Below are 24,290 nucleotides of genomic sequence, written 5' to 3'. Positions count from 1 at the left end.
TAGCTCTGTACCTGCTGACCTGGACACGATTGCATCAGACCGAGAGGGAAAATGAGAGAGAGAAACAAAGCAACTGCACAATACAATGTCCTGCTCCATGCACAGAGATTTATTCGCTGCATTCCAGTGGGAATTATTCTGCCTCGGTCAATGTTTCAGTCTTGCCATGTCTTCTGAGCGCCGATCCAACAGTCAATGTTGATATTTTTTTGTGGCAATAAATATATCACAAGTAAAAAAAGTATTTATTCAGGCCTGATGTTTTTTTTTTCCTTTCTTCTTCTTGTTTAACAGTAAGACTGGGGACAAAAAAAAAATCTGTTCTAAATTTGTAAAAAAAAAAAATCAACACAGATAAAGGAAAATTTTCACCCAGGGGGCAAAAACTGCCTCATATTTTAAACAATATCCAAGCTCTGTTTTCCTTTCTTTCTTTTTGTGTATAATTATAGTGATCTGTACGGGGCTGATTTGCATTAGTGGCTTGTGCTATGGCCAAGACAGTTGGATGGACTAAAGGACAGGAATTTATAGCAAAGCACTCTTCTTTTGATATGCATTGGCAAGGGTTTCCAAACCTTGAATGCTTGTAAGCTATGAAGCTTTGAACCCCTTGATAAGGATCAACTAAAGTCAAACAAATGCTAAGCTGAATGGAATCCAATTTTGCTTAATGTCTCCCCTCCCCTCCCTCAAAGAATTCAAACAGCAATAATTGAATGTATAATTCACCAATAAAATTATCAAAGTGCAGGCACACAGTGGGGCAACAAAAACACAAATTAGTGGTGAGAAATTGACAAAAAGATCTAAACCATCACTGTTAAATGGGAATTAAGATCTGCTCTTCTATGAAAGATTAGAATGTGGTTTCATTTCCAAACAATATGAACACATACATATTTTAGTGCTGAAATGGATCAAAATTGTCTTTTGATTCAGATTAGGAAATGTTGTCTGCAAAATACATTCATCATCTAACGCAAGGCAGTCCTCACTTCTGCCAAATGTCTATTTCTGGCAGAGAAAAGTGGCATTTTGTCAACTAATTTAATGGTCAATTACTATCACGTACATATATCTAAAGCACAGAGGCACACATTATAGCTCTATGCGAATAACGCTAATGTGGAGTAATTTTAAAACATGTTTGTCTGGTCACAATCCCTTGAGAAGGGCACATCACTCATGGAACCAGATCCACCCATTAGGGGTTCTTTCTGATTTATGTTAGATTTTTTTTTTTTTTTCACCAATTTGAACAGGAAGCCATAGTGTGTAAAGCAACAGTTATCATTGAGATATTTGGACTACTGCTCCTAACACAAATTATAACAAAAGAAGGTAAGGAGATATCTAAACCACAAACACCCATTGACACCCATTTCTTACACAGACTGTACAGAATAAAACCACCATCATGTCCATGTTCCCTTGACTGAGATGCAGCTGCCTGATACCTTGACACAACAAGTTTGTGATATCGGAAAGCAACTATCCATTTGGCGGCCCCTGATGTCTGCACTAGCTAGGGCTAGTCTGAAGAGACTCCAAGGAAAAAGGGATATATATGCATGAATGTGTCAAGGAGCTGGTAATACCAATGGGCATAATAATGCTGTCTGTATTCAAATAAACTGAAGAGGAGTACTCGCGTTTAAAGCATATTTATTCTTGATTCTGTACTCTCCCAGGGTCTGGCTAGAGGCTAGGGGTGCCTCTTCCCTCTGGAGTCGGCACCCCTCTCCGAAACACTCAAGGGCTCTACTGCCCATCTCTTCCATATATTCAAGGATTTCGTTCTCCTGGTTGGCTTCCTCTCTCAGCCTTTATGTATGCGTGTATTTATTTATCACAATTATCTTCTATACGTGGGGTAGATTGTTTAAGTATCTCGTCTGCACAGAAACTTGTCTGTACTTCGACCTCTGGCTGAAAAAGACACAGCTCAGAAATATGCTCTGGCCAGACGTTCACAAGGAGTTCACCGTCACGCTCGTTTCGCTCCAACTCACCTTCTTGAAACAGACAGACCAGCTTTTACAGCAAGAGCCTCACTGTTACGAGCATCCCCGGAGAGTTTGGCAAGAGCTCCCTGTTGCTGTTACTGGGGTTCTCTTTCACAGAAATGAAAACACAATCGTACATGTACTTATATCCATGGAAACCAGAGACAGTGATGGACAGAAGTTTGCACAACCCTTCAATTAACTGCAACCTGCAATCTTCTTGGGTTAAGCAGTGTTCAACAAGCTTTTAGAAGGTGTCCTTGATAAATAAGGCCATTAAGATCAAGGAATCATTATAATGACAATGTTTCACATAGAGTGTAAATGCTTTTGACTACACTTGTTCTGTCATTATGGCACTAGTTCTGGAACAATCCTGCTTTTTAAAAACCCAGTACAGAAACCTGTATGAAGCCTATAGGAGTGCAGCTTGGAGCCGACCGGAGCCCTGTGCTAAGCTATGTGGTTTGTATGTACAGTCACTGCAACATGGTAAACGCATGCCCATGCTTTGAAAGGGCAGGGAGGTCGGAGGAACAAGCACACAGGCTGACAGGTGGACAGGAGTAGTGCGCTGCAGAATCGGGGAACGGTGCTGCATCACAATCCTGCCAGGCTGACTCGTCTGACTATTTATTTATTTATTTATTTATTTATTTTTAAACATTTTTGCTACCAATATTTACCTCTCCATTTCTGGCTGGGCTCCCTGGAGCACCGACTTCAGGATCTCACGTCTTGCCTTGTTGTTTTCGACATCCACATGGATCACTGTTGGGACAACAGGCTGCCGGTTACTGGATACAATCTGACACAAGAAGGTTCTTACATCCCATTTAGGAAGCCATATGGAAAAAAGCAAGGGCAGCCTGTTCCCTTCATTCTCTCTCTCCCTCTCCCTCTCCCTCTCCCTCTCCCTCTGTTGTTTACTCATACAGGAGGAAAGTAGTCAGCAAGAGGGGCTTGGCATTAAATCTGAAGATCATGTGACTGGATGTCTTTGTCGCTGGCAGGTTTATGTGAGCACTGTCAGAAGGGATACAGACAGCTCTGCAGTGTGCCACATAACTGTCATCTCCTGTTAATGACACTGGCAGTCTCAATTGGAAAAGCCGGCAGTCTTTATTGTCGTGTATTTGAGGGGATTTAATGCCTTTTCTTTCACCCGGGGAGCTGGTGATAATGATGGTGTGTGGCAGGGAGCTTGTCCTTTTTGACAACACCAGCAATTTAATCCATATCCACCACTCCTGTTCCTTCGCAGAGGTAGGGAGAGAGGGGCAGCACGAGCAAACCAAATTCACAGAGCTAGGGCACTGTCTGTCTCCATTTCTTCTTTCCCTTTCCTGAACTAGATAACACAACTGTTTTATACAAGTGACACTCTCCCTGGATGCTGACAACCCCAGTTAGGCCCTAAGGAGATTTGTTTTAGTGCCATTAACCCTTTGCTGTAGAACCGCTCACCATCCAGCTCAGAACATGGCTACTAACTGGCATGTCTGAGATTGAACTATAGAATACATGTGGTCTGTAAATATGGCCTGTAATGAAGTGGGCAAGGCTGATGCGATAATATGTATGTGTGTGTGTGTGTATGTGTGTGTGTGTGTGTGTGTGTGTGTGAGAGAGAGAGAGAGTGAGTGAGTGTGATCACTATGGCAGTAGTGGCATTAACCTCAGGAACAAATGAGATGTACCAGCAGCTTCAGTGCATTGCTGTATACAAAGCTAGACATTGTAGCTCTCTATATGGACATCAAGTACAGATATAGAGCCAAGGAAACAAAGGAACATCAGGAAACTTGCTTAACCTCCCTAAAGGGTTCCTTTCACTGGTACGTTCTGTCCCCAAAACCAAACAGAATGCAGAAAAAATATGTTTTAGTCAAGTAACTTAAAATGTAGAAATCACAGTTAACCAACACCTGTCAACAGGTGTCTACAATCAGGCCTCTGAATGCCCAAAGATAAAGTGAAGATTTGTGCTCAGGCAGCTGATGCATTATTTCCACCTTCTAGCAAGTACTTAATGAAAGACTTCAGAGGACTGCAGGATTACCCAAGACCCCCCCCCCCCAATGATTATTCTGTTACGTACTTCAGTACTATTTTTTTCCCATCTTTTCAAAATCAAATGTTATAGTAAAAATTATATATGAAGTATTTCTCTTTGTAATCTTACTTTTTAATAATGTGGATTGGAGGAGTGAAAAAACAAAAATCAATGCCACTAAATAAAACTATTTTTATTTATAGGCAGTATTCAGACGAAAATCTATTTCACCAACCAATCTATCGGGCTCCTCATCCATTACTTCGGAGATCAATAAGGAAGTGTTTACCGATACGCTGACGGTGTTTAAACCTCTTGTTAGCATTTTTAGTGTCTGCTGCTCTGCTCCCAATGTCTGTTTAGATAAGTGAATGTGCTTCAGTATGGCACCTCTGCACACAACCACAGACATGGCTATGGTAGGGTGTCACCCAGCGACACAACGGCCTTTCCCCGGTGAACAGAGGAGTCAAGGATTCATGTGGGTTCTTTGGGCTCCTGTTGCAAAGGAGACCAAAATTCATACAAATATTGCTCGACTTCACCGGGCTTCAAGAGAAGCAGAGCACGCTAATATTCAGCCTTATTCAGATGTGTGTGGAGTTCAGCAAACAGGAGAAAGAGAAGATGATTTGTGAGGGGAAAGCTACTGTTTTCACTGTACCAAATCTGAATAAAATGTTACAGTGAAAAAATCCCAAATAACAGGTGGATTTAACTGAATTAAAGAGTTCTCCTTCTAACCTTCGGTGTATCTGCAAGCAATAAAAATTGTTGAACCCAATGGGTCTATTAATTTCACTCTAGGCTGCTGTTCAGGTAAATCTCATTTTTATTAAAGATAATATTCTGTTCAGCACCATGCAGACAAGTCTAATTAGGGCCTCCTGAGTGTGTGTCTGTGTGTGTGCGAGAGAGAGTGAGTATAAAATGAAATAAAATAAAAAAACCTTGATAAACGCCGGCTTGGATTAATTTCCGTTATCAGATCACAGGCTTTTCTTATGACATTATCCAAGATTGAAGAACTGAGAGCTAAGGAGAACATGTTCCAGGAATAAATTAAAGAAATAGTCAAATAAAAAAGACTGCTAAAGCCACAAGGATATATACAATGCATCTGGAATCATATTTCTACGTTGCTTTGTTACACTAAGGGTGTTATTCCTGCAGTACACAATGGCTCCTGAAATAACCAATGATGGTGTGATGTGCTCTCAGTGTGGCGCCGGTGCTACTCACCGGTGCTGCAGTTGTAGTGGATGCTCTGGCCGGCCCTGGGCTTGGGCAGGGACAGGGGCGTCTCCTTGTTCGGTAGGTTGAGCAGCTTGAACTCCACAAACAGTTTCTGGATGCTGTCATCTTTGGATATGCGCGAGTCCGGCTTCAGCCTGAGGGACACCACCTCAATCCGGATACGCTCGGACGGCTGTGGGGATGGGGGGGTTTGGGGTGGGACACATATAACACTGCAAAGTTACCACCAGCAACAGCCTATGCTCAGGTAGCACCTTCAGACAGGACCAAGGATTGCCAACAGCTTGCACAATAATGCAACATAAGCAAACACACACACACAAGCTGTTGAGATGTACGCCAGTGAGACCGGGGGATTGCCTAATAAGAGTTGACTGTAGTTTGGCCTGGTAAAAACCACGGAAAAGTGTGGGAATTCACAGTAAAACTGAGTGGTATTGGTAAGGGAGTAGAGAGTCTCTTTGCTTGGTTTTTATCATATCTCTTCAGTCCTGGTGACCACACCTAATACAGACTCCTGTTTAACTCTCTGACCTTCTCTAGGCAGGAATGTTACAAATTGGTTTCCAAATGTAAAGGTTGTACTTCTCCTTCTTTTAATTTCTACCAGGATACTAATCCAAAGAAAAAAAAAAACAAAAACAAAATTCTCACATTGTAATTATTATTATTTTCCTTTTTTCTGCAGCCAGCCCAAGCATTCCTGTGGTTATACAGTACTTCACACACTCCCAAATGTCTCGTTTTTAAAGTTTTACAGTAATGATGATGACAATGACTCAGACAAATACAAAAAACCCCAAACATAAATCCTGACGATAATTAGCAGCAGAAGTGTTGTGTTGTATCGCTGGTGCTGGAATGATGCGATCCCGTCCAGCCATTGGCTCAGGTGCCGGGTACAGCATGCACATCCTTCATTTAGATCTGATTAGAGTGATGTGTGGCTTATTGGTGTCAGTTCTGCTCGTCTTCACAATTTGGAAGTTTGGAATAATTGCAGTCCTGGGTCTGAGCCCGATGGCAAATCATGCAAAGCGCACCAGTGTTGCGTGCTAGAGGTTAATTTGTTTGCCTCTAGTTGTCAAGCGTGAATATCCCTGTTTGCAAATTATTTGTCAGCGCCTTCAAGGATTCTCATCCCTGCCGTTGCCCTGCAAAGTGATGCCTGTTATGTCTAATTAAATTCTCCGCAGCTCTGATTATCTCCCTTAACTAGCTCTACACGTGTGAGATTCGTGAATGATCTCACATTTACCTCCACCGCTTCAAGGGCCCTTCACCTAAGCTTGCATACAGTGCAACTCGAAAGAGAATATAATTTTCTCGTTGAGATCTGCTTAATTGCCCAATGAGCCACTTTAAGCCGAGTGTGCGTGTTTATTGTGTGTTTTGCCTGCTCTGATTATAGAGCACGTCGTCTTCCGTGGCATCTTCATGAACACTTAAAAAAAAATATTTACTTTCTCCACAGAAGTCTAATTCGGTACACAGAACCCATCAATCACTGCTCCAATGACACGCTGTATGGAGATACTGAAAGCCACCCTCTCACACTGGCCTTGCTTTAGGCAAAAAGCAAAATGCAATTTTCCAGCTGTTATTTCCCTAAAGAGCTAAAACTTTATAATAGACTCTTAGGTAGGTATTCATAGACACTTACACACTCAAACATTCATAAAAATGTATAAATATATATATTTAAAATCATACATAAAAGAAGATTGCAGATTAACGTCAAGGAGTAAGCTTGCAAAACATATTACAGAACACCTTTTATAAATATTTTTTTATTAACTAAATTAGCGATTGTTTACCTAGCGCGAAGCTCTTGAAACACAGGAGCCTTACGGACAGCTGCATTTCTCTTGACCTGGCAGCAGGGGGAGTAGTGGGCCTAATTTCACACGGAACATCCGCTCGGCTCGCTATTACGTACTTTCTTGCGCATATGAGTGTTTTTTCGCAAGTCAGGAATCAAACTAGACTGATCACAGAAGGATCCAGAAAACATTGAAATAAAATACAGGGCACGAATGAATGGAATGGTTTTGTATTTCTTCTTGACTGAAACAAATTTAATGGACAAAAAAAACACAACTACCATCCAAAGGCAGAGAAGAAAATGTGTGCGGTCCATCTGTGAAAGTGGCCAAGCTACTCATAGGATTGTCACTATGAAACGCTTCTGTGACCTTTAGTGTCTTGCAGTGCTTTCACAGTTTATATGAATCCATTCATAACAGTACCTCTTTCTTCTTCTATACTGCATATAGTATGACATTACAGAGAAAAAGAGAAAAATTTTTAAAAAAATAAAATGAAAACATGGTGCCCAAAGTTTTTATTTGTACTGTGGTGGTGGTCCACAAAGTCTCCTTTAATCATTATTTGGTAATACATCAGTGTCTGGAACTGATGTCATTGTACGGTCAAGAAGGGATATGAAAGAGGAGCCTGGCTCGCCAAGAGCTTGTGGGTAGAGACGGCCGCTAGCCAGCAGTGCCCAAACTGCAAGCACAGCTCCATCAGGAAGGCCCGTCTGCACAGGCTCATGTTGTGCACCGGACTGGGCCTGAGAAACAGTTTGTGATTCATCTGACCACAGGATTAGAGATAACTGCTGCTTTGAACATATATATACAGTGCCTTAACAGTATATGCAGTGAGCACATTCATTTATTTATTAATTTAAATGAGGAGGAGCTGTATTGGATTCTGTTACTACTCGTTTAAGTCCAGTTAGCTCCACCATCACATTAGGTACCTTTCTCTCCTCAACCTGAGGACCTTGTAATGTTTCTGTGACCTGTAGGTTTCCTTTATTTCTTTTTCTCTGTTATTTCTTTTGAGAAACTTCAAATGAAATGTGAAAAAAATTTGCAGCAAAATACTTCAATAAACAAGCACACGAAAGCACAGAGCTGTAATAGAACGCAGCCCCGGCCATACTCTTGTTTTCAGATGCAATTCCCCCTTGTTAGCAGGGAATTATAACGGTGCTTCAGACACAAGGATATTGATCGCTGGCAGGAGCCGACTCAGCAGCCGCAGCTCTGGCTGTAAGCTCTGAAGATCAGAAACTGAGCTTTTACAGTCAAACACATTGATTGTTGGGAAGGTATCTGTGTTCAGTGCATGTTCAGCAAGGACAGAGCCTGCAGGTGTGCCAGGTGGGTCGATGTGTAGGTAATTATGACTCCGAGGCAGCAAAATCTTTTTTCAGCTTTGTTATAAGGTTAAGCCCCATATATATTATTCTGTTTTTGTTATAAGGTACTGATCACAACACACCTCTGTGGAAACCTGATGCTGATACTGCTGTGAGTGCTACAAAGAGTGAACACAATATGTATGTGTCCAGAAGAGCTCGGACTGTTCACTTGGACAAGAGTAGATTAGTGCTAATCAGGGTCTTTGAGAGCACTGCTGCATGTGTCAGCACACCGACTAATGACCTTAGGGTCTAGTGTATACGATCATATTTTAGATCAACAACAACAAAAGAAATCCAGTCAAATATGAACCACCCATTACATCAAACTGATGTGCACGTTGCTTGATTCTGTTTAAGATTCTTCATGTCACAAGACACCAGAAAGGAACTGACAGCCTTTAACAATAACACCTATTCTTCTGGCTAAATGTTATTGGTATTGTATGCTGCAGAATGATTAACTTTTTACATAAATCAAATTAAAATCCCCCCTCACAGACACAAAACACATTGATTTTCCACTTGCTTGCTTGCATGGCATTATGATCTTTTTAAAATAGTCTTTGGGTTGTTGCCCTTTTTTTTTATGAAACCACGCATTAACTTGTCTCATGTTTTAAAGATTCTCTTAATGAGAATCTAGGTCTAAATATTTCAATAAGGGTGTTTTATTATTCAGTAGATTCTCAGGCATTTTACCAGGTTGACAGAGAGAAATCCACACTGCTCAGTCTCCAGCAATGCAGGTACAAGGCTTGAGATGGCAATATTACAAGGATTAGCATGGCATATGAAATATTTAGTGGATTTTTTTTTTTTTTTTTCTAAAACCTAATAAATCAAATGACTGCCAAATGTCATTAAAGTGATGGTCTTTGACTGGGGAAAAAAAAGGCTTTTCATATTCAAATTTGGGAAGAAAGAGATGAAAGAACAGAAAGGTTACTTGGTTTAGCTAACAACCCCTCGTGCCCTACATTCACAAGCAGGAGAGGAAAAAAAATAAAATGACACCAGCAGTATTGTCTAGCCTATTTAAAGAATGCAGTCGTCTATTTTTCAAAGGCTCACGGCATTCTTTTTGTGTTAGGTACAGCTTTCGCCTCTTGTTTTCATTAGTCAGGCCATCCTCTACGGGGTGTCAAACTGCTGCAGATGAGATGTGGACCATGAGGACGGCCAGCTGTCTGCCTGACAATCGGCATGACATCCATTGTCTCCTGTCCTTCATTTGCAAATCAGCTGACAGTCAGATGCGAATGGCATTTCCCTACAACGCCTCTCAAGGTCTGACGGGTGTCCACATTCCAGACACAACACTGACCTCTTCCTGTTTTTATTATGTGAAACCGGCCCCCCCCCCCCACCCACACTCAGTATATAAAAATCCATGTGTTAAAAAACGGTGAAGACTAATTTACTGTAAGTTCACCTGTGTGACCTGAGGTTATTTTGAAGCCCAGATTCACTCAAGAGGCTTATCCATTGTTTGGTGCAGGCCTCGGTAGAGCTCAAACAGACACTGCCTTGCGTCTCATACCAGGTTAGAGGTGGTAATGAAGAAGTGGCACGCGAAAGCTGTGTGCACGTCTGCTAACAAAAACACATAAAGAAAATACACAAATTATTATTATTATTAGCAGTAGTATTAGCACTAGTAGTACACACGATGGATTTATTTGGAATTGAACCTTGCTCCCTGAGCTGTGTGTCAGACTTTTCCTCTGTTAATGCAGCTGGACTGTGCCGCTAAAAACTAGAGAGAAGTCCTCACGCACTGATGCCTTGTCAAATTTTTTTGTGAATGTAGGCCGCTGTCTCAACTCTACTGTGCATGTCATTTTTTAAAACCTTTTTTTTTGGGCCTGAACTGTTGCGACTCCTTCAAGATATATGGCCAAGATGGGATTATCCTAATGTGAGCCAAAGTCCCATCTGTCTTCTTTCGCAGAGCGGTTGTGGCGTTGTGTACAGTTTAGCGAGAAATACAGCTCTCTGAGGCAACGCTGCAGACGCAGAGGTACACTGTCAAAACCATAATTAAATTATTTTTTTTTGCCAATGGGGGAACAAAAACAAACAAATGTGTAATAGCTACAGGATGCAGGGGTGTGTATCATCACCGACTTTCCCAATACAGAAACACTGCAAGGCGAGAGAGGAGGGAATGTGGTCACACCGGCTCGGCCTGTCATTACCGGAGATCTGTGACATCAGACTGAAGAGGAAACTGAAGAACAGCCATTCACGTCAGGGTCTCTATTGATCCTCTGAAAGAGAGATACCCTGGCTCCCAGATTGCTCGTTAATTACTCCAGACTCCAGGTGTCACTGCTAAACAGCAATCAGCTGCACTAGATGTAATTAAGTCTGGTAAAAATTAAAAGCTGACTGCTGACAGCTAGGGTATAAAGCACAAGGCAGATACCAGAAACACTATTATTCTCAGAACAGGGATTCTGGATAAACTGAGGCTTCAAGTTTCAAGACAAGCTTGAGCGTTACACATCTTACAAACGAAGAGACTGTCATTTTCAGTGTTCATAAGTCAAATAAAGCATCCGTACTGGGGAATAATTGCATTATAACAAGATCAAATCCGGCAAGCAAAACTTGCAGCAAGCAGACCGAGCAGATTGTCTCTCACAAATACACAATGGGTGTTTTTCAGTTATACTGAAAAGACAAGAAAATTAAACGACGTGATGTCACGGACAAACCCCCAGCCAGTTACATTGTGGCGGAAAACCTTTTTATTCTGTGGTTATCTACAACAGGCTCCCAACTGTAATAGCACCCTGTGCATTTACAACAGCATTCAGCGTTGCATTCCCTGGGCTCTGGGGTGCTAAGACATTAATCAGTGACAAGGTAATGCTCTTAACTGATGGTAAAGTGGTGTCTTGAACTATAATTAAGAGAACAGCAGGACTTTGCCACCAGTCGCTGCATCTTATGCACAGTCCTCTCTGTTCGTCCAGGTCTTACAAACTCAAAGGCTAGGTCAACCTTCTGTGCTTCAGAGTTAAAATATTACATAAAAATCTGTATTCTCTAAAATCACTACAACAATTACAAAGAGTGAGTGTAAAAAAAAAAAAAACACCGGGCTGAAAAAAAACAACAAAAAATCCAGACGCTAATGTCCAGTATTGATGCCCCCCCTTCTCAAGGAAGGGAACAAGGCTTTTAATCAATGTATTATACATCAAATTGATAATGTTAACTCCAGATTATTCAAATATATGAAATATTCATGTGTAACTGTCCAAAGTTTTACATTTACTTGACTTTCTTCTACATTAATTATCATGCCTGGGAGCTTTTTAGTAAAAGGAGCAGCCATCAGCTTGACTGAACTTGACAAGGCTGCATGGCCCAATTACACCGCTGCTCCGCAGAGCTTTGATGTACTGGAAAAGCAGAGAGATAGGGGCAAATTGTACAGCACATTATGTTAATGACTTGATTTAATCCAGCCACTAAACTTTATGTAGCCTGTTAAAGAAGATGCTAACACTAATTACAGCACTTTGGAAAGGGAGAGGAGGGGACAAGCATTTCACTTCGACAAAGTGTGGCTCATAAATGTTGTAAATGAAATGAAACAAAATGAAGTTATCTCTGTTTAATTATACATCACAGGCAGGAGAAAAAGGTGAGGGAAGGCAAACGCAGTGCCTAGATATTGCAAACCTGTTGGGCTTCCTTTTTAATCAACACATCTGAGAAAGACAGAGGCCCGACGTGATGAGCTTGATGATATCATTTCGTAATTAACATGTCACTTCAATTATGGCTCTTAAAACGGAATTGTCTTGGGTTACAACGCATAGCCCACTTCTGCTTTGCTAATTAGTGTGGAATTACAAGGTCTAGTGAGTCTAGAGCACTCAGCAGTACTGTGCAGTTATGGATTTGTCCCAGCTGAACAAAAACAAGTTATTGTTATTATTATTAGGATCCAAATAAACAAGACACGAACACAGGGGGCTCCCAGCATATTTTCTTTCTTTTCTTTTTTAAGTATTGAAGACAACATAAGACATAACTTTAAAGATTCCATCTTTTAAAAACACGATTGTGTTTTGCAAATGAATGCTAAAAATAATTATAAAATAATCTCTAGCCCCAAAGCAGAAAAATGGTTGGAGTGGTACTTCATTATATCTATAACAGTATTTTTATTTTAGGTAAACTAGCATAAACACGTATCATCCACCTGCAACTTGCTGTTCAAGATGACCTTTGACCCAGAAGCGGTTATTGCATTTTCTGAGCCACAATAGTTCTGGAATCTTCTACAACCTGGAGTGGAACTGTATATTTTTTTTTTAATACACTCATTCCTTGAGCTAATGGCCTGTCAGACTACACTTGCTGGAGGAGTCACACAGACAATAGACACCCTGTCACTATTTGAGCAATGTCTTCAGATCCCAAACAATGGGCATTGTATGTAAAGCAGTTCTTATTGAGGTCCTGGCACACTCTTCTGACTCGTCTTGCTTTAAAAAACAGGTCAGCTGTGGGGGATGACTCTGTGAACACCCACAGTGTGCAGCAATGCGGACCTATTCCTAAACCTATTTTTTATTTTAATATCAATAATATGCTTTTTTGGGGGGTGGGGATCCTGACCACCACCAAAAATGGATACACTGACTTCACTAAGTCACTAACACTGACAAATAAAACTGAGAAACAATTAAAAAAGTGTTTGTGTAGTGCTGTCCTGTTTTGGCCTGTTATTCCTGTTAGTGATCTGACAATGTGCACACACGCACAGCTCCAGCTGAGGCACCATGCAAGCAAATCCTCCCTCTAATTAGCAAGGAGGGCTGGAGATTTCTGAGTTGCCCCACTGAAGGGGGATGTCATAGGGAAGTGCCACTGGCTGTGGTCTCACAAGTACTGCTTATCTATGATGTATGCTCGATTCTGTATTCCCCTCCATTATTCTCTCTCTGTGTTCTCCCATCACCTCTGGGCTCTTTCTGTTTCACCTGGGGGCCAGGATTGAAAGCATACAGATTAAATGTTTTGTAGTTATTGTACAAGGAACTTTTCTTCTACTCTTTAAACTTTGAAGTCTTCAACTTTATTTGAAAAGAGAGAAGCAAAGGCCTCGCTTCAGCTCTCCTTCCATTTAATCTTCCTGAAAACCACATGGCCATGTGAACTCAGATGGGAGAAGGGGGCCTTGTGTGAAAAGGAATAAGGACAGCAAAGCAATCGCTCTCTTCGTTTAGGTCGTTCAGACAAGGTTTATGAGAGGTTCTGCCCATTTTCTCCAGGTCCTGACCCTCAAATACATTTCTTCAGTGTATGAGGAGATCCAGTGAACCCTATTCAAAAAAGCTTGGGCAGTCATGATTTTCACATGGGGTATGAATGCCGGGGCGTCAACACTGCTGGTGTTTCCCGGTGTAAGACACAAGCCTGATGCACCTTTCTGAACATAATTCTGCAGAACACCCACGGAACAGAGTAAAATGGACGAGTTTCCTCCTTATCCCTTTCCCCCAACAAAGAATGATCCTCCTTTTGTCTGAAAGGACAAAAAGCTCCTTGCAACACTGCCTTTCACCAACATGTCATGTCTCTTATCGTGCAGTAACCTGCATCGGTGCGAGACGCTCTGCTGGAGAGACAGAACAGAGCCCTATCTGTGCAGCTTGAGATCGGTGGAGCCATTGACCCCCCCCCGATCTGGAGGCTGAGACCTCGGACACAGGAGCCTGTTAGAGATGCATGGCGGCAATTTAGTTGGCCAATGTCTTAGAAAGCCAAGTGACACAGACAACCTATAGAAGACAGTCTGAATGACCCATACACAGCGCACCTAACTACTTTCACAGCTACAGAAATACCAGCCCATCAAAGCTTACCGAGATGCAACATCACTGCCGAACACACAAATGCAACCAGGCTCAAATGTCTGACCGGGCTTTGTCTGGCCACAAGGATCCATCAACTGTTTTCAATATGGTTATTAAGTTCAGATACAGAGTGATCAGTTACCTAGTGATCATGTTGTAAGCCGACACGCTAAAGAAGGTAGTGCGTGCACACACACACACACACACACACACACACATATATATGTAAAAAATCACTAAATTACCTTTCTATTCCTATAGATATTAAAAGATATTTAAATGTGTTACATTACTTGAAAAGTCAAAAAAGAATAAGAGAGATAAAAAGACTGGGGGGATAGTTTAGGAAGCAGGTCTGAAATCAAAGAAATGTGAAGATTTGTAACCTAAAGCCCTGAAGGTTATCAGTGGTCCCTGAGAATTTTCCCTGGGGTGTAATCTGAGCAAGCCAATTATCATAGCTCTTAGTGGAAGAATGCTAAACCTTCACCCACATCAAGCTTGGAAGAGGGATAATTACCTGGGGTCAGTCAGTGTAACACAAGCAGAAGGCAACAATTCACAAAACACAATGAGGCACAATTGGGTTTTAAGTGGGCAGTGGCAAGCAATGCGATATTTGGCTTTTGTAACCGTGCCTTTTGTGAGAGATTTTTAGGAGACAGAAAGAAACCAAACTCACAAATAAACAATAAAATATAAACAAACAAACAAACAAACAGCAACTAAGCAAGGCTGAGAAAGACGTCTGTTCGCAATGTGTCATGGTGGAAGACATGATGAGTGGCTGTGTGATGGAGGAGCAGTCGCAGCCAAATGAGTTCACAGAGGAATTTTCTTTGTCATGTCTTGGTTTTAAGTATGAGTGTTTCTGCTCTGACCTCAAGTGGTGCGTGTGTGCTGAATGAATTAGGTCTTGTATATGGTTTCTGGTGTGGATCTGCAGCTCGAAGGGTTGAATTTCCTTCCTGAAAGTCAGTTCAAGCACATTCAAATTAAGACTGTGGGCTGTAGAAGGGGGTGACTGAAAAGATTACTGGTCGAGTTCATATAGTGTTTTCCATAAGCACAAGGAAAAGGACAAGAAAAGTAATTAAATAAATGAATAAACAAACATGTTAATCTACTTTTAGGGAACCTGAACTTTATCAAGTATGTATGTGAAATATGCTTTCTGGTTGAGGAGGAAAAAACAGGTGTAAACTTAGCACAATGGTTTATGTTTTATGAATCACAGGTTGGGAAAGAAAGGCATCTTTTGTAATTGAAGAGCACTGCTTAATTCACCTTTTCTTGCCTTACGTTAAAATGTGAGACCGATGCACTACCTTCCAACACTTGAGTAGCACTTCTGTATGATCTAAAACAGCACAGAGGTTGCAAAAACCAGCAAAAAGACCTTGATAATTCCCCAGTCCGATGTACAGTAAAATGTGTAGTGAAATTAACATGTTTACAGTCCCACCAACCTGCTTCCTGCCCTGAGATGCCTGCGCTGGAACAATGCAGTCATCACTGTCAGAGAGTATTGATTCGTTCAGATCAGTGGCCAGTGCATCATCCCCTTCTGGGAAAGCAAGAGATCGACACTGTTAAAACAATTATAATTACAGGCCGTACGAGGTGCGCGGGGGAACCTGATAGCTACAAATTGTCAGGATCAAGAAATATGGAGTTAGACAGTCGTGCTGATCCATTGACTGTTGACTGGAGGAAGGTAAGTCGATGAGCATCGACAGGGGCAGGAAAAACTGTCTGCTCACTATCTTCTGTGCTTTTTTTTATTGCTTTATCCATAGGAAGCATTCAGGAAAACCACACCAGGATCCTGAGAGTGAGATGTATTACAACTAGAGTTGAAAGGTGCCTTCTTGTACAAGGTCAGGATATATTAAAATTTTTTGCTGTTGCTGTTCGTAGCCTATGATCGGAATATCGACAGCAGCATCCCATTCAATATTTATAATTTTCCTGAGCTCCGAGCCAGACCTGAAAACAACACTTGATCATTTGCACATTAAAGCGAATAGAAACGCTGCATACTAGCTACCAAAACCTTATTTGTCTCGGATCAGCGATGAGTGCGCCAGCTCTCTCGCTTTGCGTTACCCTTTGGGCTGTATATGGGATTAAGGATACAAGAGAGAGTTGCAGGGAATGAATCCCTACACATAAATAAATAAATAAATAAATGCATACATACATATTTTTCATTTATGCTTGTTTGCTTTTTTGTTTTAATTACAAAAATATCAGCTTGCCGGCAGCTACGCAGGTATAGCCGATAAAACCTGCTCTGCCTGCAGTGACGTATGGCTGCAAACCCCGGTGTGGAATGAAAATGCCTGGAAATATTTCAGAGGGGGGTGAGAAGGAGGGACCAACCTTTGCTGTACTGAGGAAGCTCCTCTGAGATGGACTCTTCCTCTGAGGATAGGGAGCCGTTAGCTGCCAGCTGCCCTTCTGAGATCCGGGAGTCCTCCTCTTCCTCCTCCTCCTCTTCTTCTTGGGTGCTCTGTGGCCTCTGCTCTTTGCCGAGCTCTGGCCCTGTCCGAGCCTGAGAGAAAGAGCAGGAGAACAATAGCACTGGTCACTGTGGCTGCAACTGCCCTGCCCTACCAGGGCGACACCAGCCCTGCATGCACTGCATCTGTGCCTGGACATACGACAAATGATCTGTGCCTGAGACAAAGCCCATCTTATAGACATCTGAGAGAGTATTCATCCAGCACCTTTATATAAAATGATGCAAGTGAGGTCAATTGCATTCAGATGAGACAATATTCAATTATCTTGATGATCTTTGAGGTTTTGCACCGTCGTAATAACCGGCCTTTATTTTGGACACGGAAACACATGGAAATGACAGAGAGAGTGCCGATCCTGGGTGGGTGATGGTACAACACAGGAGGATCAGGAGGTGAGCCCTTACTGTCTGTTCCAATCAACAGGAACGCAAAGTCACTTACAGGAAACATCTGTTCCCATCCTGAAACCCCAGCTCCCAGGGATCTGCAGGGCAGTTTGTTCACTGCACTCCTGAATTCTGACCATTACAGCCGATTCCACAAAGATGCCAACTATGTCCCGTTTATTATTGTATTTTCCCCCGGGAAGATCCAATGCAAGTTATGAGATTCAAACAAATTACTGAATTAGCACAAAAAAATAAAAATAAAATCTATATTTATTTTCAGATGAACAGCATCCAAGTTAAACATATACAACAATATGTCTGTTTATTTATTTAGTTCCTCTGCGAAGGAATGATCATGCATCATGTAATGCTTAAAAATGTGAAGGTTTTTCACATTCGACTAGAACACATGTAGCAATTCTCCCCTCCCAGATTAGGTAGAAGAAAGCATTCAGACTCAATAATCATCGCCTTCACCTCAAATACATTAAAAGATAAAAAGTTGATTCACTGATCCACAATATGAGAACCCCCGTTCACATGGTAAACATTTTAAACAGGCGGAAAACAGCCTTTATGACACATTCCAGTGAGTCTTGGCGGACTGCATTCACACATTACGGTGCTCAGCCTGTGATACCCACAACAGAGAAAACAACACTGATTTATCTATGATGAATGAGTTCGCAACACCACAAAAGAAAATAGAAAACAGTTTTCTTTGCAGGTCATAGATTTATTATAACCTTCAAAACACCTTTAGCGTTGTGGAAAAGAACGTGAATGTTTCGCCCTTGGGCTTCCAAGTGGCATGCCTATCTAGAGTAGACAACTACAGCAATTTCCCCCACGACAGGGCAGATTTTTTTCCTATTGCTATACATTTCTAATTACTAATATAGTGATTTTGTAAAAAAAAAAAAAAAAAAATCTAGCTACAGGAGATGAGATATCTTGCTGCCGTATAGCAGACTTATGTCTAGATATCCTTGTGTTAAGACTCCAGGACATTTTGCCTATGTACACTTGTGGACAACTACACAAGAGCATTAATTTACATTTTTAGTGGTACACATAATACATGAGTATCTCATATTTCTTATGTGTTAAAGTGTAGATAAAGTGATTGCATTTTACCAATGTACTACAAGCAGCATAATTCCTAGAAGGGAAACCACCTCTAATAAAATAATCTTTTTATGATGAACGGAAGAAGACGAGACTCACAACTAGGAAACTTGTTTTTGTGAATCAATGTAACTAACTGACTGACAACCACTTGGCCAAAATACTACAGGTATAAAGACGTGCTGTGTCTGCAGTGCACTGTAAATACACGCATGACTAAAATAGGCCTGCTGCAGAGCATCAGGAGTCGATTGTGGTGGCATACTGTACCTCAGGAGATGGGGGAGGGCTCGGACTCGGGCCTAGGTCACTTTCTTGCATAGTCTCCTCCTCATGGGCTGGTGTTCTAGTCTCCTGCACCATTTACAGGCAGACAGAAGAACGAGAAGTTCAGCTTTACTTTCCACACAGCACATTGAAAAGTGTTTGGCCGACAAGAACATCAATATGTTGCTGATTTCGTTAAGTGTTGCAATATTAATCCTTTTCATTTGCCAAAGTGTAAAGTCCTAACACTTCATTATTTATAGTAATTTCACCCGATTTTTCACTGTTGTCAGTCTATATAATTAACAGTGACAATGCAATCTTTCTGGACACCACACAGCCCAGGGGACATGCTTTTACAGTCATTCAGCAGTGGAACTTTGGCAACTTATAATATTTAGGAGTCTGGCATAGTGACACGAAATAATAAAGTATGACAATAACTTAGTGATGTTGCTGTTGAGGCAAACAAACAAAAACATAAATCAAGTCAAAGGATTCCATGTGTTGCTCCCGGGTGATTTTTGGGGGGTGAGGCGTGAAGGGGGGGAAAAACGGCCATCGTCTAAAGAGTCGTGTTACAGGAGGTCCCCCAGAAACGCATGTAATATTCAGTGAAGTGTGATGGATGACCCCCAAAAAGAAATTCAAAGAAAGGTGTAGTGCACTTTCCAAATGTATTATGTGTCTTTTGTTGCATGTAAATAAAGAAATCAAATGATCTTCACCCGTTCACCTGTTCTTCAAATGAACAAATGAACACCCTGACTTACTAGGCTTTCAGGGTCTGCAACGTCGACAAAGGACACTTTCTTGCTCGTTAGCGTATCCTTTAAAAGCAGGCGCTGTCTTGGTTTTGGCAGAGGACTCTGTGGGGACACAAAATATGGTTATAATACACAGAGCATTTTGTGGGGGTTTGACCTAAGTTACGTATATAAAGAATTCAACTCTCTCTCTCACACAAATAAATCTAGTTAGAAGGACCACCTTGACCAAAATAAATAAACTGATCTTTCTGATCTTAAAAATTAAATAGTGCCCATCCTTGAAATGAACACCAGACAATCTGATGAACAGGGGGTAATACTGTATCACAAACTCAGAACTGTAGGCAAGGAAAGGTGCAAAGAATGAAATGTCTTTGCTATAAAGCAGCTAAACAGAAATGCCACACATTCATTAACGAAAAAAAAAAAAAATCTTGTGAAGGAGATTTCGGCGGTCAGAGAAACTGATTAATCTGTGCCCTGTGCATATTCATATTTTGCCTTGTACAGCTCAAACAATCTGCTCATACAGAGAAACATAGCAAGAGTAACTAACATCAGATGCATCTGAGGAACAGTAAGACCCTACAGAGGATGGTAGGCCTGTTTAGCAGCAATACTGAGCATAGCAGGGCGATACCAAGACCACAATACAGCAAGGCTGCCACAGCGCGGGGGAATGCTTTAATTCAGAAGAGGACTGCTTGTCAGAGTCTGAACAAACCCGCACCATTTCAGAAAGTACTTCAAATGTTCTGCATCGCAGGGAGTAAACAAGCAGACCACGTGTCACTGGAGAGCAGATGGTTACTGACAGTATATATTACTGATATATAGTTTATCTAAGTAAATTGAAGATTCTCCAGTGACTGTATGCATTTAGGCACAGAACAGAGTGCATCTATTTTGGTTAGTCATAAATAATCCCTTCCTAAAAAACCAACACATAAAACATGACGATAAATTACATTTATGCAAGATAATGCTGCTGTTATTTAACGTTACTGGGGTTGCCGGAGAAATGTTTCTCATTAAGTTTCCCACTAACTGCAAGAGCGGGGAAGCTAATGATAAATGTAACAACAGTGACCTTTTAAACACAACAGGAAAGTATAGGAAAATAAGCAAACCAAAGTGTATTGCATTTTGTAATTTATTTTTGAAGGTTTGTTTCAATTATTCCCAAAACATTTCCCACAAGCACTGCAGCCAAAACATTACCCTGCCTAGACCCACATGTCAATGCTACTATGTAACTCTGGAGTCAAGGTCAAATGATGTCAGTGAGTACGGAGAGTTCTTCCCAGTGACTGGGTGTGCCCAGAGCCAGAGAAGATGTCTCATCAGAATGCAGTTCAAATCCAGTGAAGTGGTTCACACAGGGTGAAGAATCCCACTCACACAGATGCTATCTAGCTGTCTTTTGAAAGGCTTAATGGCTGGATAGAGTTCGAGATTCTGAGTCTTTTATCTCTCTCTCTCTCTCTCTGTCTGTCTCTCTCTCTCTCTCTCTCTATATATATATATATATATATATATATATATATATATACACAATAATAATGAAAATAAAAGACTAGACAAGTTTAAAAATAAAACTTGCACAGCTGAAAATTACACCCTGTAGATAAACTCCACACACAGAATGTAGAATAAATTAAAACAGAAGGAAGGAGACTTTTATTCTGAGACACCAATGATATTGTTACACTAGGCAATGGTTTAACAGCATCACAGCCCAGCGATGCGCACTGACAGCGGAGGGCTGTAGTTACCTGTGTGGTAGAGATGGGTGGCACAGTGGGCAAGAGTTTGCTCTTCTCCTCCTCGGTGCTCAGTTTTTCTGGTACCTCTCTGGGCACAAACTTGGCCTGTTCCACTGTCATGGAGGAGCCCCGGGGAGGGAGGTAGGACAGGCTCCACTTCAGGGTCACGTTGATGGTGCCGCTCGGAGATCCCTCCGGATCCAGCAGCTCAAAAGTGCCTGGGAGGACAGAGAGAGCCAAGCAGGAGTGGGGCAAGGGGAAGACAGGTGGGGACATGTTGAGTCAGAGGTCAGTCTCAGGAATTAATACACAAAAACTATCACACAGTCTTGGGACAGCTTTGCTTACAAAGGTGCTAAGAATGGTAACCCTACGTTTTAGAAAACTTAAAACGGTGAAAGCTGGGAACTTCAAAAATGAAAGCCAATGAAGGAAATTCCTGGATTGTTCTTGAGTTATAATTATAATGAGTTATTATTGGGCAAAGAATGAATTTTACCATATCCCTTCAAACTTACACTTACAGTGCTTCAGAGTTATTAGTGATAGAGACAAGATTTAACAACAAACAACAAATAAATCTGTGTTATGTGAGTGGGGAACTGAGGTCTTTGTGTCACAGACTTAGGGAATCCCAAGTTACAACTTTGAGCCATTTAGCTACTTTCTGGTAATATTGTAATTACTAGCAGATTTCTCCTGTGGTCACACAGCTTACTGCCATTTGCAGACTGGTTCAGAGGTCTCGATAAACGTAGCCGACAAGCTGCACAGATATGATTTGCAAAAGGCTGTAATGGAGTCTTTTTAGGTTGAGCAGAAACACTGAGAAGTAACTTGGAAAAACAAAAGAAATATTTAAAATCATTTGGGAGCACTGTGGAATTTATAGAATGGCTAATCTCTTAATTAGCCTATAAGAAATAATATAATACAGAACAAAATACAAGCCGCCAAAATATTACAGAACAGCAATAACTATTCGAGGACATTTTTTTTTTGTTTGTTTTCTAAATATGTTACCCATTAACTACAGGGGTAATTGGCTAATTTCCTACTTTGCAAATAAGGTTTAATAGGCACAATTAAATGTGAGCATTATTAAAAGTAGGTGTGTCCTGCAGACTAACTGTAAATTAATTCCCCTCCATTTCAATCCTGCTTTATGTACCCAGATGTACTGCATAAGCATTTGCTCTCTTGGATCTCGTTACTGCTCCACTTTGAATACTGATAGGCCTAAAGACATTATGAATCAATTATGTAAAACTGCAAAAGTATTAACAACTAATCAAGCATGGTTTTACATGCAAGGATAATACGAGTCACATGAACACAGTGTGAAAGGAAATCATGGATGTTCATCTTTATTTTTATTTTTTTTCCCACGACAGAGTAATAAAAAGTGTTGCCATGCTCACCTGTAATGCCCTTGTCGTGAGCCAAGGATATGAGAGGCACTTTGGCCTTCCCCAGGTACAGGTGCCCCTGTGTGTCTGCGTCATCAAACACGTATAGCCACAGCACCTCTGATTTCAGGTAGCGGTCAAGGTCAGCATTCATGGGCACTGGGAAGCTCATGTGGTTGTCGTAGTGGGGGTCATTGCTGCTGGGAACAATGGCTGTATCATGGTCTGCGAAGTCGAAGAACTTGTACATCACGTAGGGGCTGGGCTGCACTTCGGGCTGCCGTGATCGGAGGTCACTGCAGTGCTGCACGGTGATGTGGAGCTCGTTCAGACTGCCCTCGGTGGAAGCTGGGGACAGGAGCGCCGGCCCTGCCATGGTCTAGGAAGATGCAGGGCTGGTTAACGGGATAAGGAGTACTCTCACTGCCACACATCATAGGGGACTGTGTTACTGTGCCATTGTGCAGAGGGGCAGATATCTACCCTTATTTATCTGCATCTCACACACAGACCCACACACTCACACAGAGACACACATATAGACACTCATGCAGACACACATACAGACACACACAACCACACTTACGAGCCAATGCATCAATTTCTTTACAGCCCCGCAAAACCAAGTCTTAGTACAACCTGGGGTCAAGAAGGCACTCGCCCTGCTCAGCTGATCTCAGATGTGGACAGCATACCTGCTCCTCCTGCTGTGCGCCCCTGTGGTTGGAGGCGAGGTAGCCCAGTGCCTTCACCCTTTCCCTGTACAAGCGGACAGCCTGGTCCATGGGAATCCGTAGCCGTAGCCAGTACTCCGCTGTACCGCACGCCTTAACGTTGCTGCCAACACCTGCAGAGAAACACCATAATAAAGGACTGTGCCGTGGCTCTGACCATCCCCCCCAGTCCCCCCAAACGACAGGCTGTGGGGAGGCTTCTGACACCGACACAGCCAAATTTCACTCAGACGGTCAGAATTATTATTATTTTTTCCCCAAGAAGTGGCCAAACTCTAATTGAGTTTGAGAGTGAAATTATAAGTCTGCAATGAATGTATCCTGTTATTATATTCAGTTTGTCATAAAAAAAAAAATTTGGTATAATGGGTTTTCAGGACTTGGGTTTACATGTATGTTTGTTTGTTTGTTTGTTTGTTTGTTTTTTTGTTTAATCACTCAACACCACAAGCTAGTATGAATGCCAGGGCAATGCTTTACCACCCCACACAGCCAAACCAAACCGCTGAGCTGAATTGCAGTGGGTTTCTAGTTGTAAAACACAGCTTGGCTGGCAACAGAAATTATTTTTCACAACACAAACCTCATGAACCAAGTGTTCTCAGATACACACTGAGCACTGCTATTACTACTTGGACTGGTTTAGCTGAGATATTCATACTGGACTGCAGAATGATTTAATGCTGAATCAGACAAGGCATCAATTGCTGTGGTTAAATAAATTACATAAAATAAAAAATAATAAAAAAATTGCAGCTCTAAAAGGAATAGCTATAAAAATGTTAAATAAAAAAGCAGCTATAAAAGATAACAAGCTAACCCAGGAGTCAAAAGATATCGGTTTTATATATATATAAAAAATCCATACAATTTAGGAA

General features: G+C 41.5%; 1 protein-coding gene across 2 annotated transcripts in view; it reads right to left on the bottom strand.

Annotated features, from left to right (window-relative positions):
• The window catches only part of rpgrip1l (RPGRIP1 like), a 61,564-nt gene that overhangs the window by 3,467 nt on the left and 33,807 nt on the right, over window positions 1-24,290 (bottom strand). For both annotated transcript variants that reach the window (XM_066713414.1, XM_066713413.1), the window contains 9 exons: window positions 23,374-23,525; window positions 22,691-23,057; window positions 21,279-21,487; window positions 19,507-19,602; window positions 18,737-18,820; window positions 16,807-16,978; window positions 15,891-15,988; window positions 5,308-5,494; window positions 2,696-2,780 (listed from right to left, as the gene is read on the bottom strand). In XM_066713414.1, the coding sequence (XP_066569511.1) occupies window positions 2,696-2,780; window positions 5,308-5,494; window positions 15,891-15,988; window positions 16,807-16,978; window positions 18,737-18,820; window positions 19,507-19,602; window positions 21,279-21,487; window positions 22,691-23,057; window positions 23,374-23,525 (1,450 nt within the window). The remainder of the gene's footprint in view (window positions 1-2,695; window positions 2,781-5,307; window positions 5,495-15,890; window positions 15,989-16,806; window positions 16,979-18,736; window positions 18,821-19,506; window positions 19,603-21,278; window positions 21,488-22,690; window positions 23,058-23,373; window positions 23,526-24,290) is intronic.

The sequence above is a fragment of the Amia ocellicauda genome, chromosome 9 (genome assembly GCF_036373705.1).
Source record: "Amia ocellicauda isolate fAmiCal2 chromosome 9, fAmiCal2.hap1, whole genome shotgun sequence".
Classification (NCBI taxonomy): domain Eukaryota; kingdom Metazoa; phylum Chordata; class Actinopteri; order Amiiformes; family Amiidae; genus Amia; species Amia ocellicauda.
This window is presented reverse-complemented; position numbering and strand designations above follow the sequence as displayed.